This window comes from Choristoneura fumiferana, chromosome 25 (genome assembly GCF_025370935.1).
Source record: "Choristoneura fumiferana chromosome 25, NRCan_CFum_1, whole genome shotgun sequence".
Lineage (NCBI taxonomy): Eukaryota > Metazoa > Arthropoda > Insecta > Lepidoptera > Tortricidae > Choristoneura > Choristoneura fumiferana.
This window is the reverse complement of record NC_133496.1, coordinates 14792063-14811394: the sequence shown is the minus strand read 5'-3', so window position 1 is coordinate 14811394 and position 19332 is coordinate 14792063. Positions and strand designations below refer to the sequence as shown.

General features: G+C 37.9%; 2 protein-coding genes across 3 annotated transcripts in view; one reads left to right on the top strand and one right to left on the bottom strand.

Moving 5' to 3' along the window:
- The window catches only part of LOC141442274 (uncharacterized), a 30860-nt gene extending 17312 nt beyond the window's left edge, over window positions 1–13548 (bottom strand). The window contains exons 1-3 of one of the 2 annotated variants that reach the window (XM_074107230.1): window positions 13466–13548; window positions 3299–4093; window positions 587–722 (exon numbers count right to left, since the gene is read on the bottom strand). In XM_074107230.1, coding sequence (XP_073963331.1) covers window positions 587–722; window positions 3299–4012 — 850 coding nt within the window. In that variant the 5' untranslated portion in view covers window positions 4013–4093; window positions 13466–13548. Of the gene's footprint in view, window positions 1–586; window positions 723–3298; window positions 4094–12165; window positions 12358–13465 lie in introns of those variants that run through there. The other variant, XM_074107229.1, reaches the window with a different exon arrangement.
- Window positions 6983–19332, top strand: part of Dip-B (Dipeptidase B) — a 36950-nt gene continuing 24600 nt past the window's right edge. The window contains exon 1 of the mRNA XM_074107225.1: window positions 6983–6994. The gene's annotated coding sequence lies outside the window, so the exon portion shown is untranslated. The remainder of the gene's footprint in view (window positions 6995–19332) is intronic.

The following is a 19332-nucleotide window of genomic DNA, read 5'->3' as shown; positions in this document are numbered from 1 at the left end:
GGTCATACGAACCTTACCTAAGTTCAAATGAAATTATATTTGAAACTAGCTTATTCCCGCGGCTTCGCCCGCGTGGAATTCGGTTATCGCGCGCTGTTCCCTCGGGAACTGTGTATTTTTCCGGGATAAAAAGTAGTCCTATGTCACCCTCTGGCCCATAAACTAGGCGGAAAATTTCGTCGATCGCTCGCTCCGTTTCGACGTGAAAGACGGACAAACATACAAACACACATACAAACATTCAAACACATTCGCATTCGCATTTTTCATAATATTAGTATGGAAGTACGCCAAAGAATCAAAGTGACCGACATAGCTCGAAGAATTATGCGAGTTGAAGTGGCAATAAGCGGGCTACATCGCTCGAAGGGCAGATAACCGATTGGGGAGAAAACTCATCCAATGGCGACCACAACCGGAAGACGAAGCGTTGGCAGGCCTCGCGCTGGATGCAGCGATGACATCGCGAGAGTTGTGGGCAAGCGGTAGCTGCGAGTAGCGAGCTGTTGTTCATTGTGGCGTTCTAAGGAGGAGACCTTTGTTCACCAGTGGACGTTTTCCGGCTTAGGCTAAGACTATACATTACCTCGTCGCATGCCGAAGTTCTCGAACAAGCTCATGATGTACTGGAGCAAGGAGTCTTCTCGCAGCTCCACATCGCAGTATTGGTGCTCGCGGTCTACCTGGATCGGTTCCAAGTAGTCTTCTACTGGGATCTGCACCTGCAAGTTATAGTAATAGTGCTTTAAACTTTAAAGCTTTTGCTACAATATGGATACCACCAATGCTATGACGTCACTTTTTTGCCAACTGCACTGACTAACTTGTATTAGTTTGCTTTAAAGCAACTAAAAATCTATCTTTAATGCCTAAATCAAAGTATCTGGACGGATTTGGATGAAATTTGACAAGAAGTTAGTTTATGACCTGGATACTTTTTATCCCGACAAAGGAAAGAAATAAAACAAAGGATACTTTTAATCTCCTACGGGATAGGGATAAAATCTCTAAATAACATCTGCTGGGCTTAGAGTCATGAAATTTGGTATGTAGGTAGCTGGACGTCTGCAATAACACATAGGAGAGAGAGAGTGAGAGAGAGAAACATTTATTTACACATAGTCGATGCACATAAAAATACATTAGATGGAAAGAATAAAAATAACATCGAATAGTATTAAGTGGGCCCCACTCAGCATGTTTTTCAGTGGGCCCGATTTAAAAACTAATACATATAAAGAACATACAACACGCTATGACGACACGAACGCCAACGGAAGAAAGTTCGCAAAGAAACTTTCAATCCGGAAGCATATATGGCAACACTCGATCAGTTTAACCAAATCGCTTAACCATTTTCCTTTAATCATTTTTTATAGTTATTGCATGTTAAAGTTTCTTACTTTCATCACTGACGCACTCACTGACTTACGATCATCATAATTCTACGGTACTTCTAGCAGACCCACAAGCTCAAAAATTTAAAAATAATTAGTTTTTAGCACATTAACTCATAAAAAAACCTATAAATATTGCAATGAGAGTCACGTTTCAAAAATATACAAACTGCAGAAGTAGAAAATTCTATATATTCTTTTTTTTATATACCAGTTCTATTGAACATGAAATGACCTACATTCAAACACAAATAAACGTCACTAAGACCAGAGGGCTAAGACTACGAAATTTGAAAATCGAAGTTCGTATCGTGCCGTCCCTCTCACTCTCGTATTAAGTAATATTAGCGTCAGCGAGACGGCAAGGTACGAAGTTCGAATTTTGCACGTCGTAGCAACACGGCTACTACGAGACTCAAAAGTCCAAGTTCGTGCCGTTCGGTCCCTCTGACACTTGTACTATTTAATACAATAGCGAGAAGGACGATACGACACGAACTTCGAGTTTCGAGTTTCGTAGTAGCCCTGCAGGGCCAGCTCTAAGAAGCGGCGCGTGAAGCTCTGCCAGACGCGACCGCAGTCCCAAGTTTGATAACAAAGTAATTAAAGCAGAGCAGAGCGTTATTTACCTCCTGGAGGTAGCACACGTCGCGACACACGACGACACCACGCGACACGACACGAGAGAGACAGACGACGCGATATGTAGGGCCCCAGACGCTGCAGGGCTACTACGAAACTCGAAACTCGAAGTTCGTGTCGTGCGGTCCCTCTGACACTTATACTATTTAATACCAGAGCGATAGGGACCGCACGACACGAACTTCCGAGTTTCGAGTTTCGTACTACAGGCCCTATACTAAGAAGTGCAAAATTCGAACTTCGTATGTTGCCGTCCCGCTGACTCTTATACGAGAGTGAGAGATATGAACTTCGATTTTAGAATTTCGCCCGCTGGGCAATTATTCGAACGTTTTGACCGCTCGCCTCCCACGTTTATAAGCACAACGGAAAGACTAGTCGCAAGAATTATGATCACGATTAGCACCGGTATTGTCGTTAGTTTCCATAAAAATGTAATCCTGAGCATCACCTTTTTTAATAACACCCGCCAAAACTAATAACGAAAAAAACACATTCTTACGAGCGGACTGCACCGTTCGACCGATACCGTTTACTCTATCGTGAGAGAAAACGGTACAGTTCTGTACAGATTACTTTCAGCTGGATACCTCCACGTATTTCTGAAAAAAGGGATCTTGACAGACGTAAAACAAAGTAATCCTATAACTCCTATAAGTGTTCCGTTTTTTCCTTTAAAATCGCATCGTAGTCGTCCCCTCGCATCAAGCGTTGTCGTGATCCCTCCACAGCTGTAAGCCCGTTAATTTGCGGCGATGCTGCGAACACGCCTCCGTATTGTTTGTTTATTTGGACGACATGAGAGTACGTTAGAGGTTAATTGCAAATGAATTGCTGCGAGAGTTGAAGAATTATGCTTAGTAGGTACAACCGGCAACGGTGTTGGGTTATATTTAAAGATTGTCCGCTACTGGTATTGCCGATTATCCGAATAATCGATGCTGGGGTAGCCGACTAATCGACTTATTACAAAAAATCTGTTCTTAGTGCACCTCTACGTATAATCCTCAAGGATAATGTACGTTAAATTTCAAGTCTCTAGTCAATAAGTGAGTAGATTTAAATCATATTCTAGGTAGCAAAATTATTGCTGACTTATGAGACTGTTCTTAAAAACATATTTTGTTTAAATTAAATACAAGCAATTAGAGCAAATTGTCATGATGTCAATTTGCTTGACGTCTTGCTACAGGGCAACAAATAAATTCGAAATAATGACGATCATAATACTATTACTTAGGTACATTTAAGACACTTACCCGATCCTTTGCTTCGACTTCTACGGGCCGCACAGCTTGCACCGAATCATACATGTTACTAGCTACGTCAATATCTCCATTCTCGTAAAAGTTGCTTTCTTTCTCTTTTTCTATCACTTCTTTCATTTCTTCAACTTCTTCTTCGACTTCTTCATTCCTTTTGAAGAATGGTAGTTTAAAAGACTGAAATAGTTCCTGAATTTTGACTTTGTAAGGTTTTTGGACTTGATCTTTTTTATCAGCTTCTGTCTTTTCCACATCATTGTAACACAGGTCTTCGTATAGATGATCTTCTATAAGCTCTTTCTCATTATTCTCTGGGGTAGGAATGGATTTATATTTGTTTTTAACTTCTGGTATTTTTAGAGTTTTCTGGATATAATACCTGCTGTTAGTTTTAACAGAATAGTAACCTCTATCGTTAAAGTTCTCTGTTTTGGTAGACTTTGAGCTGAATATTGGGTACTCATACGAGCTCATCCTGAAGAACCTTCTCGGTTTCTTCGGTGTTCCAGTATCCATGGGTAAGTACGAACTAAATGTCCTGTCGGTCTTTTTATCATGGTTCCTGTACAGAAAACTCTTTGCTGGTACTATTTTCTTTAGAATTTCTTCCACTGTGTTGGTCGTACTTATACTGTTGTCATCTTTTATTCTTCTTACGTTAACAGTTTGGTACTGCTCTTCTAAAGCAGTGTACGATTTTTCCGTCATTATATACTTTGTTAGTATACAAGCTTATAGAGAAATATGTTGTAGGTAGGTACTCTGAACTTACAATGAATCAGTGATATCCTGAAATGTAAATTTCGTTTATTATTTCTGCATTATAGTTAATTAATTTTCATTAATAGTTTTTTTTCCAATTAGTTTTTTTTTTTGAGATTGGCAATAATAAGTACGGCAAAGATTTCATATACTAACTAACTCACTCTCCAAGTTGCCTAATGAAATATTCACTGTAAACCAAGCTAAGTAGCAAACTTAGCAAATATAACAAATCATCTAGCTACCTCATAATTTATTTCGTCATAATTTCACTTGCCATAATACCAACGTCTTTTTTCGTACAATATTATAGAACCGTACTTTTAAAAAAATATATACAACAAATTGAAATTTACATTTACGACAAATGGAAATTATGGAAAACAAATACATTATGGCAATAAAAATTCGGGCATATGCTAGTGAATCCAATTATAATAATAGTTTACACGGAAATAGCCAAATCAGATAAGCGCAAGCAGTGATTCTCAAATTTATAAAATAGAATATATTTTGAGTTTCGTCTGCCGCCGGCGATAAATAGGTGTGGAGCGAAATCGCGGAGCTTGCTAGAACTATAATTTTAAACTATATTTAATATTCGGTTTTAGACAAGTTACATCAAAATTTAAACATTAACCTCACCAACTTATAAAATCCCCTCGATTGCCATGTCATGCCATGTCAAAGTTCAATATCTCAAAAATAGCTAAGTACCTAAATCGTATTTTTTATCAAACATACTTGTAGCTAAGATAAGAACTACCGTAAGAAAACTAGCTTTCACGGTAAAAACCACATTAAAATCGATCCATCCGTATTAAATCTACGATGCTACAGACTGACAGATACTGGCGTCAAACTAATAACCCCTCTTTTTGCGTGGGGGGTTAAAAATTGTAACAGTTGACTAAATTAAGGTTTCAGTTACTTTCTTTGGAACTAGATGCGTTTGGTACAGTCAGCTGCGAGTCGCTTTGTTACTGGCCAAGGCCAAGAAGTTTAGAAAAGTTGGTGATATATTTATCTCAGCTCGATAAACCAAAAAGTCGTTTCTGGGAAATTGTATACGTTTTTATAATAAAATTCCAAAAAATATTACCAATGAAACGGATACAAAATTCAAATGTATTGTCAAGAAGACATTTATATCTAAGGCGTATTATAAAATTAATGGTTGTATCGACAGGGATATTTGGAAATGATTCCGATCCGCACTAGCGAACCCTTACTTCAAATAGCAAACCTATACCTACTGTGTTTATAAAAATGAAGTTGTGTTAAATACTTGTAAATGTGTTCAAAAAAAATATACCTCGTTGAGTTTCTTCCTGGATTCTTCTCAACAGACTTTTTTCCGAACCGGTGGTAGTATTTTTTTGACATTCATAAGTGCTTGTTATAGCCTAAATTGAATAAATATGTTTTGACTTTGACTTTGATACCATCACGCGTTCCTTCAAAAAAGGTCTTGATAGATGAACAACAAAGATACCCTTTAAGGGTTCCGTTCTTTTCCTTTTGTGGTACGGAACCATAAAATCACTATACCACAAGTGTGCTGCCGCCGCGATCTGTCTTGTTCCTCGAGAGCAGAATAAGCTCGAGTTCTTCAGAACTTGATGAAAGTTTTTACTTGTTTGAAGAGAATGTTGGGAATAAACTAATTCTTTTACGTTGTTTGTTTTTTTGTTTTGCACTATTCGTACAATTTTCAGGTGTAGGTAATTGTAATTGGCTAAGTAAAGTTTTTTGAAGAGGTGCTAAATATATTTTTCTTCGATAGTCGACGTCTTAATAATCGAGGAACTGCAGCTCTTTTATTTTTATTTCCTCTTATGAATTAGAAATATTTTTTTAAGTGGTCGATATGACGTTTGTGAGATTGAAATGGCAGAACCGTTGAGGGCTCAGTACTTAGTAGAAACAGTAAAAAAAAAAAACGACACCTGTCACTACTGTCACTGTCAAGTAGAATCTAACCTAAAACCGTTTTATTTGCTTTGCGATTTGGTGCGATCAATGTGTTTTTTGGATAATTTTTAAAGACCTCTCAGCACAAACTCAGTACTTTAAAATTTGCCGCATTTCTCCACGACCTTTGCATAATAATTGGACCACGATTGGACAGTTTCGACGACTATTTTGGCTCTGCTTCTTCGACAACGCTATCTTGTATTCTCGACGACACTTGGCTTGACTTTTGGACCATATTTTCTATTTAAGCGGCTTCACCTTTCAATACGAAATGAGTGAATTTGTGCGAGCAGATTCAAGGAACTTGCTACACATGGCTATGAGTCTAGAATATTTTGGCACCAGTGATAAGTATACAATGTTGCCGAAATCAGAGGAGATAAAGCACTTGTCCGTACCGGTAAAATGGATGAACGTAAGTACAAAATTATATCAATACAGTTTTTTAAATTACATTTTAGGGCATCAAAAGTTGAATATGTTGCCGGACCAAAGTTGTTCGAGAGCACAGAATAACAAAAACATATTACCTATATTGTGACCATTTACTTAAATATCAACTGACAATGTGATTGATGCGACAGGTGATATTGTTCTGCATTGGCTGGTATATATTATGATAGAGTAAAATTTCTGTGGTTAGTGAAACATTATATTGTAACTAGCTGTTGCCCGCGACTCTGTCTACGAAGAATTCGCTTATCGCTTTCCCGCGAGTACTATGCATTTTTTCGGGATAAGACTGTGAGATAAAAAGTAGCCTATGTTCTTCCTCGGGATTCCAACTACCTCCATAATGAATTTTGGCTAAATCAGTTCAGCAATTGAAGCATGAAAAGTTAACAGACAGACAGACAGAGTTCCTTTCACGTTTATAATATTAAATATAAGTAAGGATTTATAATAATTTTGATCTTTTTTTCAGGTGGATGTAAACACAAGTTGGTGTTTTTATTTTGGTTGCAAGAAAGCCAGTAAAGGAGCATAACCTTTTTTTCCAAGGACATGCATTTTTCCATAAAAAAGAGGCATAGAAGTATCACAGAACTCCTCAATGGTTAATGAAAGAGAATAGAATAGACTTAAGATTTAGCACGGAAATGTAATTTTGAACATGACATCTCTTAATACAGAAATGTATTTTTAGTTGACAATGCAAGTACAGTCGACAATAAGTACAGTCAGCAAATTTTTTTTCTTTAAAATATCATTTTTGGTTTTTATTTGTGTAAGCTTTTATTTTCCTCACAATACTTTTTGTTGACTATACTTGTCTTGCATTGTCATCTAATCTGTAATCAGTATAAGTACTGCTGTGCTAAGCTAATGGTACTTTAAATTTGTATTCTCATTTTGTTTTATAATTATAATACATACATACTCATACATTGCAAGTCGAATAAAATTTAATTGAATTTGCAGGTGGTAGGACCTTGTGCAAGGTCCGCCCGGATTGCTACCACCATCTTGCTCGCTAATCCTGCCGTGAAGCAGCAGTGCTTGCACTGTTGTGTTTCGGCGTGGAGAGTAAGACAGCCGGTGAAATAACTGGCACTTGAGGTATTCCTTCTTTGGCCTCTAGGTTGGCAACGAATCTGCAATACCCAGGTGTTGCAGTTGTCAATGGGTAGTGGTGATCTCTTACCATCAGGAGATCCACTTGCTCGTTTGCCATCCAGTCGAATAAAAAAAAAAACTTGTAAAATATGTTTCTTTTCACTTATGATTCTCATCATCAAAAATAACGAAAAAATGTGCAGAATTTGTAACATTGCTTACAGAGATTTTGATCAGGTTCGATTCCCGGTGATGTATGTATTAGAGTCAGACAAAATAAAACAGTTGAATGCCATATATATCCATACTAATATTATAAATGCAAAAGTGTGTGTGTTTGTATGTTTCTCCGTCTTTCACGTCGCAACCGAGCGACGGATCGACGTGAATTTTGGCATAGAGATTGTTTATGGGCCACAGAGTGATATAGGCTACTTTTTATTCCGGAAAAATAAACAGTTCCCGAGGGAACAGCGCGCGATAACCGAATTCCACGCGGGTGAAGCCGCGGGCAAAAGATAGTATATATACACATCCAGGTGAACTGGTAGAACAAACAATACAATCTAGGGTCAGTGTCACAAGTACAAGTATTAAAAATACAAGTAAATCACCACAGTTTTGTTATAACTTATGATCAATGGTATGCATATTGTTTACATGTATAACACACAAGTTAATCAAACCACGGTTGCTTAGGAAATGAAAAATCTTAACAGCGCGATTCAGCTTTTCCTTGAGACGAGATAGTGACATCTTTTGATGCAAAAGTAAACTAAAATCCCGGTTTAACACATAGTGACCTATAATATTTGTATTACATTTCCTTGTATTTCTTAGTAGTACTTCTAATGCCTTTATGGGGATGGCACAATATTTAATTTAAAAATACGACTTGTTTTTAAATTACCCTTTGCCAGGAATATTATATACATGTTCCAATAAATCGGGTCTTTTGAGACATGTTTTATGCTAAATGTTTTTATGATAATTTGTGTATTTATGAAATAAAAAACAATATAAATGAAGTATTGCATTTTTATTATGTTACTCTGCAAATTAACTAAAACCATCTAAAACACATGCAATAGGACAGCTTTGTATAGGTAGCATGTTCCAACAAATAGGCTCTTCTGAGTCATATGCTTATGCTAAACGTTTTTATGATAATTTGTACATTTATGAAATAAATAAAATATAAATTATTGCATTTTTATTATATTACTCTCCAAATTAACTAAAACTATCTAAAACACATGCAATAAGACAGCTTTGTCTACATAATTTTATGTGGTTATGGTTATAACAGAGAGGCTTCAAAAATACGGATTCTTTTAATCTTCAAATCACGCATTTCACATGTATCCTCAAGCTCGCTATGACTTTAGATGGACAAGTGCAAGTTGCAAGCCACTTCATTCTGTAAATGATTTAGCAGAAACTCTTTCTTCAATACACTTTGAAATAAAGAATATAACCCATTTGTGCAACATGCAATTAATTATTTTAATGTATTGCATGACTCTTACTGAGACCATGTCCTTTTTATTGTTTTGGTAAAAAAACACGATATCTCTGCTTTCTGTTATGTTTTCCTTTGCCGTGTTTGATGTTGAAGGGCTAGAGGGTTCGTATAATGATGTTGTTGATGAGCAACTTGCAGTGGAAGATGAAGCTGACTTGCACCAAGTCGCTTGTAAAGACTAGGATGCGTAAATACGCCGAATTCGGAAAATCTCGTTTGTATTTCATAGACGAAGGTACAAAGCATTGGAAAACATTTCTGTAATGCTCCATTTCTACTCGAATACTGTCGGAGTCGTCTGAATCCATTGTAGGGATACTGTGATTCGAATTTACTCGTAAGGCAGTCCAAATGTCAAGCCAAGGGTGGCCGAGAATTCAAGATAACGTTGTCTAAGAAACAGAGCCACAATAGTCGTCGAAAATATCCAATCGTGGTCAAATTATCGTGTAAAGGTCGTGGAGAGATGTGGCAAATTCAAAAGCCCAGAGTTTGGGCTAAGGTCGTAAAAAATATCCAAACAAAAAACACACTGATCGCACCAAATCGCAAAGCAAATAAAATGGTTTAGGTTAGATTCTACTTGACAGTGACAGCAGTGACAGTTGACTTCGTTTTTTTTTAATGTTTCTACTAAGTACTGAGCCCTCAACGGTTCTGCCATTTCAATCTCACAAACGTCATATCGACCACTTAAAAAAATATTTCTAATTAATAAGAGGAAATAAAAATAAAAGAGCTGCAGTTCCTTGATTATTAAGACGTCGACTATCAAAGAAAAATATAATTATCGCCTCTCCAAAAAACTTTACTTAGCCAATTGATTGTAACTCCTAAATGTCATTTTAAAATTAAAGGCATCATTTCGCAAATGAGTGCTGGTGAGTCACAAGCAAATACCAGATAGACCGCAGACATTATAATAAGATATTTTCGCATTTTCACGTAGTCACTGAAGTAGTAATGTCAGTTAAGGGGGTCCCAAACTTAGATACTTTTTTAAAATGGGTCACGCTTCGGGTAACGTGTTGAAATATGCTAGTGGTGCACAGTGCCGTAGTCTGGCTTGCTGTGAAACTGCGTCTTTTGTCATGTAAGTCTTCGAAGGTTGTGTTTTGTCCATTGTCTTCAATAGACAGATCTTTCTCCAGGCAGGCAGAGTTGTATTTACGTGTCTGAGTTGAGAATCTCTGATAATGACAACTAGATGGCGCTACTAGTCGCTAAAGCACCAGTTAGGACAGTACAACTTGCCTTTCATATTTGACGCAAAATGTTTTAGTAGGTACTCAAATAGCTGAAAATCTAATTTAACGCGTGCCATACATTCTTCTCGTTTATTATAAGCACAAGTTATAATGAGTTTCAGTCACATCTGAGAAATCTTATTTTCAGGGATAAATAAAAGGATCGTGCCATAATGACGGCTATCGCGTATGAATTCGCCGCTAGATGTCATGTCACTGTGTTTGGGTTTATTTATAATTAAAACAATGTTATGAATATTTTGCAAAAGAAGCGTTACGGGGCAATGAACGTATGTATATGTATGTATGTAAACTCTTTATTGCACATAAAAATAAAAATACAAATACACAGAGAGGAGAACAAAGGACGTCTGTGTTTTGAGACAGTTTTGTCTTTCGGAAATCTTTGTCCTCCCTTTTTTCCGAACAAAACGGGACTACGCAACACTGTGGTATGCTCGATATTTTTATGGTAGGTACGGACGTTTTAAGGTATTAAATATGATTTAAATGTAAATTTTGTTTTCACACCCGTAAGAAAAAACTAATAACTATACTTCAGGCAGGACCTTTGTCTACAGTGGCGACAAATGGTGAGCGCGAAACCGGGTGGCCTCATTCGACTTGTACAGTCACCAGCATTAATATCTGCCACAGCGGAGCGTGCAAAATATCTGACACGTTCCTTCAGATGTTGGTGCTGGTGACTGTACATTCTGAGGGTTGATGTTTAGGTTTATTAACCCCCGGCGCAAAAGGAGGGGTGTTATAAGTTTGAAGCCAATGTCTGTCGCTCTGTGGCATCGTAGCTCTCAAACGGAACCGATTTCGATGCGGTTTTTAGGGCCAGTACAGACGGTCTGCTTTCCAACTGCAACGTAACCGCAACTGCCGACTCCCATATAATGAGGGCTATCGTTTTTTGTCTCACTAGATGGCGCACTGTTGCGTGAGGTTTTTAAGTATGGCTTTCAAAGTCTGTTATTACGGGCGTGAAAACAAAGTTTAGATTAAAACTATATTTAATACACCTTAAAACCGTACCATAAAAATATCGAGCATGCCACAGTGTTGCATAGTCCCCGTTTTGTTCGGAAAAAAAGGAGGACAAAGGTTTCCGAAAGACAAAACTGTCTCAAAACACAGACAATCATTGCCCCGGAACGCATATTTGCCATAATTAATTTCAGATATTGCAAAATATTCACAAAATTTTTCTAATTATAAATAAACCCGCGTAGCTCACCCAAAAACTATGAGATTTGACATTTCGGAGACCTCACGCTACACTAGCGCCTCTAGTGGCGAATTCATTCGCGATAGCCCTCATTCAATCGCCGCCAGCGTGCAGTTTGTGCCGACTGCAATGACAAAAGTATGGGCAGTTCGGCAGTTGGCAGTCACGTTGCAGTTGGAATGAAGTCCATCTGTATTGGCCCTTAGGTGAAAGCTTCTTCCCTCTTGAAATGAGCATGATGTGCATGTGAGTTGTGTTGAGTTGAGTTGCGTTGTGTCAATATATTTCGGACTATAACGGGACAATTAATTCAGTGGATCAAACAAATACCGCAATGTAGTGAGACTTGCATGCAAATAAAGCCCATTTAAGGGTTATGTTGTCCCATCGAAACCCAACAGGAAACCAAATATGAAATATTTAAGAAACTTCCTTATTAATTGTAACTATGTTTAGTCAACGACATAAGCATTGAGAGCTTCTGGAGCTCGAAATCAACATACAACTGTAACTATCGTAATAATAAAGGCATTTCTAGCACCTTATAATAGCTTACCAGACCTCGTCGTCTCTTTAAGTTTGCTTTAATTAAAACTTTTTCACTTCAAACACACACAGCCTGTTAATTTAAATACTTTAAATAGTTTTGCTTTTTTTGCAACTTTAGTAAAAAACATGCTATTTGTGATAACTGAATATGTGCACTATATGGCAAGACTCGCGAACTCAGGACGGGTGGAGGCGTACTAAGTGGCGCCTGCGACGACTCTGTGTCATTAATTAAACTTTAATTGGACTCTGCAGCCCAATGTCTATAACGCTCTTGTTATATGGGATCTATACAAGATTTCTCTAATTATCCCAGAATTCAGAAAGTGATTGGTCCCTTTGACTTGTGACTGGACACCCTTGTATTTTCGGGACTCATATAAGCCGTAGGACGTCCACTGTAGACTAGTGGTTTTTTGGAATCTTTTTGTATTTTTTATTTTCTTTTGTTACTTTTACGGTCATCCTGTAAAACCCATATCGAAAATACAAACTGAAATATAGATGCATAGAAAAACCAAAAAATTAAGACCAGCGCTGGGAATCGAACCCAGGTCTTCGGCATTCCGTGCCACGTGCTATACCACTACACCACTGGACTGGTCTTATGTTTCTTTGTATTTTCGATTTGCTTCAGTTGGCGGCTATAATAGCCGCAAAGCTCCCCTCGTGTTGGCAGGTGTCCATGGGTGGCGGTGATTGCTTCTTATCAGGTGACCCGCATGCTCATTTGTCCCCTTGTCATAAAAAAAGCTCACGTGTGCGCATGTTTCCATCTCAGCGTATTTACGTCCCATTGCTGGGCACAGGGCTCCTCTCAGAATGAGAGGGCTTGCGACGTAGTTCCCACGCGGGCCCAGTGCGGATTGGGAACTTCACACATACAATTGAATAACTTCACAGGTGTGTGCAGCGTTCCTCATGATGTTTTCCTGCACCGTAAAGCTCGTGGTAAATTTCAAATGTAGTTTCGCATATGATTTTCGAAAAACTCAGAGGTGCGGGCCGGGGTTTGAACCCACGAACCTCTGCTAGAGAGGCGATAGGTCAAACCAAATTGTTAATTTTGTATGATGTTTTTAAACATTGTCTGAAAAAATGCTTATTTCGTATCTCTATTGACGTAAAAGATCTAACATATACGAAATCACCATATTTGGGTTCTTCATGACATCTCTAAAAAGTGGTCGAGGGTTTTCATTTTGGCCTTTAAAATTGTTCAACTTTGATGCCAAATATCTCGAAAACAATGAACTTTGATGTAAATATGGGATACTATATTAAATATAATGACCCGGATAACTCACGTCTTAAATCGAGTTTAGCTCGACATGTTTCGGGCTAATCCGTAGCCCTTGGTCTTCGGAGCAACGCGACTCAGCGGCTGCTGCAACACACGCACTGCGCGCCGCCGCTCTGCTCGCGCGACCCACCAGTGGGATACTATATTGCCTAAAGCCGTTTTCGTTAATATAATAAGCTACAAAAAACATTAGAAAACTAAGGAATTCAGATCAAAGGTCATTGGGGCATGGGATCCCCTTAACCAAATCTCCTCTTTTCGTTGGTGAACATCCTATCCTGCGCTTCGCGCTGCGAAGCGTCGAAGTCGATCCTGATGCGGTCTCCATTCAAGAACTTTCGGGCCTAACGGCCATCTGTTCTCCGTGCTATACGGCCTGCCCATTGCCACTTCATCGAGCTATCCACTTGTCTATGCCGGTGGTGCTCGTTCTTCTACGCATCTCCTCATTTCTGATGCGATCCAAAGAAACCCCGAGCATAGCCCCCTCCACAGCTCGCTGCGCAAGAGCGTTTATACCTGCTGAGCTGGCAACGTTGCATTTTTGTTAGTTTTTCTCGATTATTTCATAAAAATTTAATGAAAATTAAAAATGTTGTCTGATAGAACACTTCTTAAATATAAGTTAAGTTAATGTGTGTACTCCAATAATTATTTGATTATTATTTTTTATTTCTTTAAAAACCAAGTGTCATAAGAATCAAGATTTAACATGAACCAGTGAGTTTGAACCAGAGAAGATGGGATTCAAGTGCCGAATTTCATGTCTACATACGCCGAAAACATAGTGCAAGACTTGCTTAGGCAGGATGAACGAGCAAGAGGTGAGCAATGAACTGTGCACGTCTATTTTGCAATACAATAAACTGATAAAACTTGTTATTTTCTAAGGGTCAACATGTAAGATTCTTTTCTAGGGTGTTGACAGTGATATGCAATACATAGATCCGAAACGTGTGCACTACAATAGGCCTTATGAAACCCCGGTCGACTTTGAACTGTTACGCTATTTAATTACGAGTCAATTCACTACGCATACCAGAACTGCAAAATTAGTTTCGTAGTTTGTATGCAGTCAGTTAACAAATGTTTCAATATTTCTTTCATGATCCAAATGCGAAAGAATAGCATAAAAGGCGACTATAGTCTTAAAATCGAAATTCAGATGAAAAATCCATATAGAAACGTTGGTTTAAACTAACCCAATAACTTAATAAGGTAAATGCCCCGTGCTCGATTCACAACAAGACGAAAAAATGGCCGTACATATTTTTAATTTTCTACATCGCAATAACAACTCCTTAAACGCTAATTTCGTCACACTTTAAGTGAGATCACCTCTCCAATTGACTCCTTACGTGTCCTCTCGCAGCCTATTACCAACTCTATCCTGCCACTATAGGACTCCAATCCAGTTTAGCTAACAGACATAATAAAGGTGTTATACCGAGGTCTATACCCGCTAGTCGAAAATTGTTAGTCATAAGTCATAATACTGTAATGATTGACATAACTATTTTTTTCTCTGAAACCATTTATTTTTCAGAATTGTTATAAAACAAACCTAACCTATAGAGTTCTACAGGATGACCATTTAAAAATTTATGAAAAATGTATGGTTTCAGCGGAAAAAAAATTATGACTAAGAATCATTATGACAAACATTACATTATGACTTATAAAATTATGGCAGTCGAAAGGAACGATCCCGTTATACCGACTGACTAATGACCACTATCACATTACAAGCAAGTTACATGCAATTAGCATTTATTTGCATATTAATTTTAGGTATATTTAGCCCATTTTCATTGGTTAGTGCATTTTTTACCTATAAATTGTTTAATGAAAAATAATAAAAACCAGTCATCATTTTAACTTTGTAATTTGTCTGTCTGCGACTGTACTACTCTGAAACCTAAATCAGATAATCTGTTTTTTGTGTGTTTGTGTAGACTACCTATATCATATTTTTGCCTCTGACTAACCCTCGGTGCACGACATCGACTCGCACTTGCCGTCTTTATAATTTATCGTTGCATATTTTGTCAATTTTTATGAATATATGTTCCAGGATTTATCATTCATATATTATGTATGTACATTACTAGCTTTTATGTTCCATATAACAATTCGGCCTCTAGTAATATCCAACTCGTGATCTTCAAACATAAGGTTGCTAAGTTTTGCTACCAATAAAGGTGATAAAGACGCTGTTAACCTCTGGAGCGCGAAGGGTCGCTTAATGAGTTTCGATTATAGTACCCAGAGGTATCATAGTGCATTTATATGGCTCTGGGATGCGGTTAGTAGCATTTTATGTAGCTTTGCAAAATAAATAGCATCCCTTGAGATAGAAAAGGAGGGGGCGATTAAAGAGACTAAGTAATACACAAGGTTGTATTATAAACGGTCTCGCATAAGTTGCAGAATGTACCAGTACACCTACATACATTTTGAAGGGAAATTTAAATAAATAAATATCATGGGACACCTTGACACCAATTGACCTAGTCTTAAAACTAAGCAAAGCTTGTACCATGGATACTAGGCAACGGATAAACATACTTGATAAATTTTCATTATAAGGCCAAATTTTATTCACATAAATATAAGAATTTAAGAAAAAATTACCATATGAAACTTAACTATAAACTAACTACCTAACTTAATACCTACTAAATTAAATCTAAAAAAGGCCTTATTTCAGTTATCTATTTGTAGGTCCAAAGAAATTGATAAGTATGAGTAGTTTCTGGGTAAAAAAAAATCTAGTCGGTCCATCTGTTATACAATATAGTCTACTCTTGTCTCTGATATCCTGTCAATTGTTCAAAGGTTAACTGGAAGAGATCCCTTCAGGGATAAGTTCGCCTTTGGACATCTTATTATCCTGTGTCCTGTTATTTTCATGTGTTTTTATGTACAATAAAGAGTTTTACAATACAATACAATATCAAAAAATATTGGACACGGCACGGTGGACACGTAGGTAGGTATTCATAATTTTTTTGTGTACCAATTGACAAAAGAAAAAATTTGACTCATAACTTATGACTTCAATTACCTGGAAAGTTTTCCTTTTAAAATTCACAATCCAAATCACTAGCTCTTCCCTGCTTCCTGGCAACAGTTGGTATCTGAAATTATATAGAAAAGCCAAGGATTTCAATTTGACTTCGCCTTAGTTAGAACCGAGTTGAAATTATGCAAATATGATTCCGTCTTTAATAATCGTCCAATAGCAACCAGTGCGGCGGCGGCTAACCAGGTTACGATGTAGTTTGGACTCATTACCATAAATCTGGAATGATTGGCAGAGAGACTGGCGTGAGTAAAGGAGGTAAATGTTTACAAGATCGCTTATCGCATATCATAAAAGGATATATAAGCCGGCATAGTAAAAGTATTCAAAATAGTGAATGAGAGTTCTACACATTCTGCCAACAAACTGCTACTTAGTTTGGCAGAGGTTTATAGTTATAAGTATTTCTGTACTTCTTTTGTTCCGTGTTGTTGTGTTTTGTTTGTTCGGAAGTTTTTCATTCCGCAGAAAGTGCGTGAAGTCATTGAGATTAGTCGTCATCCGAATTTTAACCGGGATTGCGGTTGGTCAGTACCTCCGAGTTGGAAAACAGTTTTAAATACTCGTACTGCGTCATTGGTTGGTGTGAACGTGCCTTTACGGAGCGATGTTGTTAGTGTTGTGTGCTACCCTACATTAGACATTGACAATAAAAATGACGATAAAAATGCGGGTAGTTGTGCGCCGGTGTTAGCTTCGTCGGGCAGTCGCGCGAGCAGAGCGGTGGCGCGTAGTGTGCGTGTTGCGCCAGCCGCCGAGTCGCGTGCTCCTGAAAAGAAGGGCTACGAAATAGCCCGAAACATGTAGAGCTAAACTCGGTTTAAGACGTGAGTTATCCATTACAATATCATTTAATACTTCTTTTATTTTTTATTTGAGTAAATAAATGAAAAAAAAATACGATCTTATATTTTTTTACGTAGGTAATAGCATGGACCCTGTTGGGTACAGCAATATTTTAAGGGGCTAACGCCATTAAAACGCTTGTTTACTCAGGTCTTTAAACTTGTGCCCGCCCAGTAGCGCCTATTAGGTATACCTTAGTATTTATAGATCGGAATTTAGTTATAAATCGACTTGGTTTATTTAGGCGACACCAGTGTATCTAAAAGTGTCAGCATATTGGAGGACGTCCCAGATTACCTAAATAAATGAACGCTGGAGCTCGAGCTCCGGCATTCAGCATTCCAGTGTACAGGATGCCTCCTATTTTATTAATGATTAAATAATTAAGATTACCAAAGTAGTTGATTAAGACCCACCCTGAATAAGGAATGAGCGGGCGTACGTAAGAGTGTACACTAGCGCTTTTAGCGGCGGTTGCCCGAAGGATGCTAAAGATATCTCTGCGTTAGTGCCTACGTACATATACCTTCAGAATTCAACTGCCAATTTAATAATAAGTATTATTTTTTATTTAGTCAGGTAGAGTTAGTTAAATGGTTAGTTTTGTGTATTCTTGATATTGCTCTACTCTAGGTACTGTAAATTGTACCACCTGCAAAAATGTATTCCTTTATTCTGTCTATTGTATTGTATTACCTGGAAAAGATCCCCCTGAAGCGATAAGGCCGCCTATTGCTTACCTTCACAGGACGGAACTCTTCAGCGGTTAATGGCATCGACTTGAAATTTGGTATGCAAATGTGGTTTGGGTGACAATTCAAGTACAGTCAACAAAAATAACAGTCAGCAAAAAAGCTTACGGCACTGGACTGGCTATTTAAAACAAAATAAAACGCGCGGCGCATCAATCATCAATATATTCATCATCATCATCATCATGTCAGCCGAAAGACGTCCACTGCTGGACATAGGCCTCCCCAAGGCTCTCTACTCGGACCGGTCAATATATTATTACTTTTGACATAACCCCTCACGGACGTCAAAAAACTATAGTGGACTGTTCACAAAACCGCGCTGTGAACTAATTTTGTGCGCCGTTTTGATGTAAGAAACATGCAGTCTAGTACACAGATAACTAACTAACAGATATGTAACTGACAGACTAGGTATAATTCGATTTTTAATGACTGGCCTATTGGTTGGCGTCACCGAGACGGCGCATATCTAATCGCTGCGATTGCAGCGTAAAGTCGCGTGCGCAAACGCTAGTGTGCACGGAGCTTAATGTAGAAAACTCCGGCTGGCTAACTTGTTCTTGTTCCTGTTTGAATTGTAATGAGGAGTGTTGGGATATCATTAATCTTTTGTTTAATTTAAAATAAATTAGGAAATCCGTAGCAGAAACAATTCGCTGACGTCGCTAAAGTGCTGAAGTCTGTATTATAAATTAATGCTGTAATGGCTGAGAAGAAAAGCTACCCCCCGCTATATAATATGTACCACGTCTTGTATTGTATTTTTATATAGAACTAGGTACATAAGCAAATATGTAAAACTAAGCGACGAGTGTCACATAAATCAAATTGTCGATAGATATTTTAACTTTTGGAATTTTAATGAACTAAAATAATTTCCTTGCTCACCCGCGACCTTACGATAGCTAAGCTTATGCAAAATATGCGTGTTCATGCAGTTCCTCCACCTCCACAATGTAAGAAACCCATCTATCACCACCACCACACTACACTGACGCGTTTCGAACTCAACCAGAGCTCATCTTCAGAGTGACACAACCGTACACCATGCTACCAGTTGTTAGACTCCATATATACTGCATAGTTGTTAGACTGCATATTTTGCATAAGCTTAGCTATCGTAAGGTCGCGGGTGAGCAAGGAAATTATTTTAGTTCATTGATATGGACCTCCGCAAAGTAACGC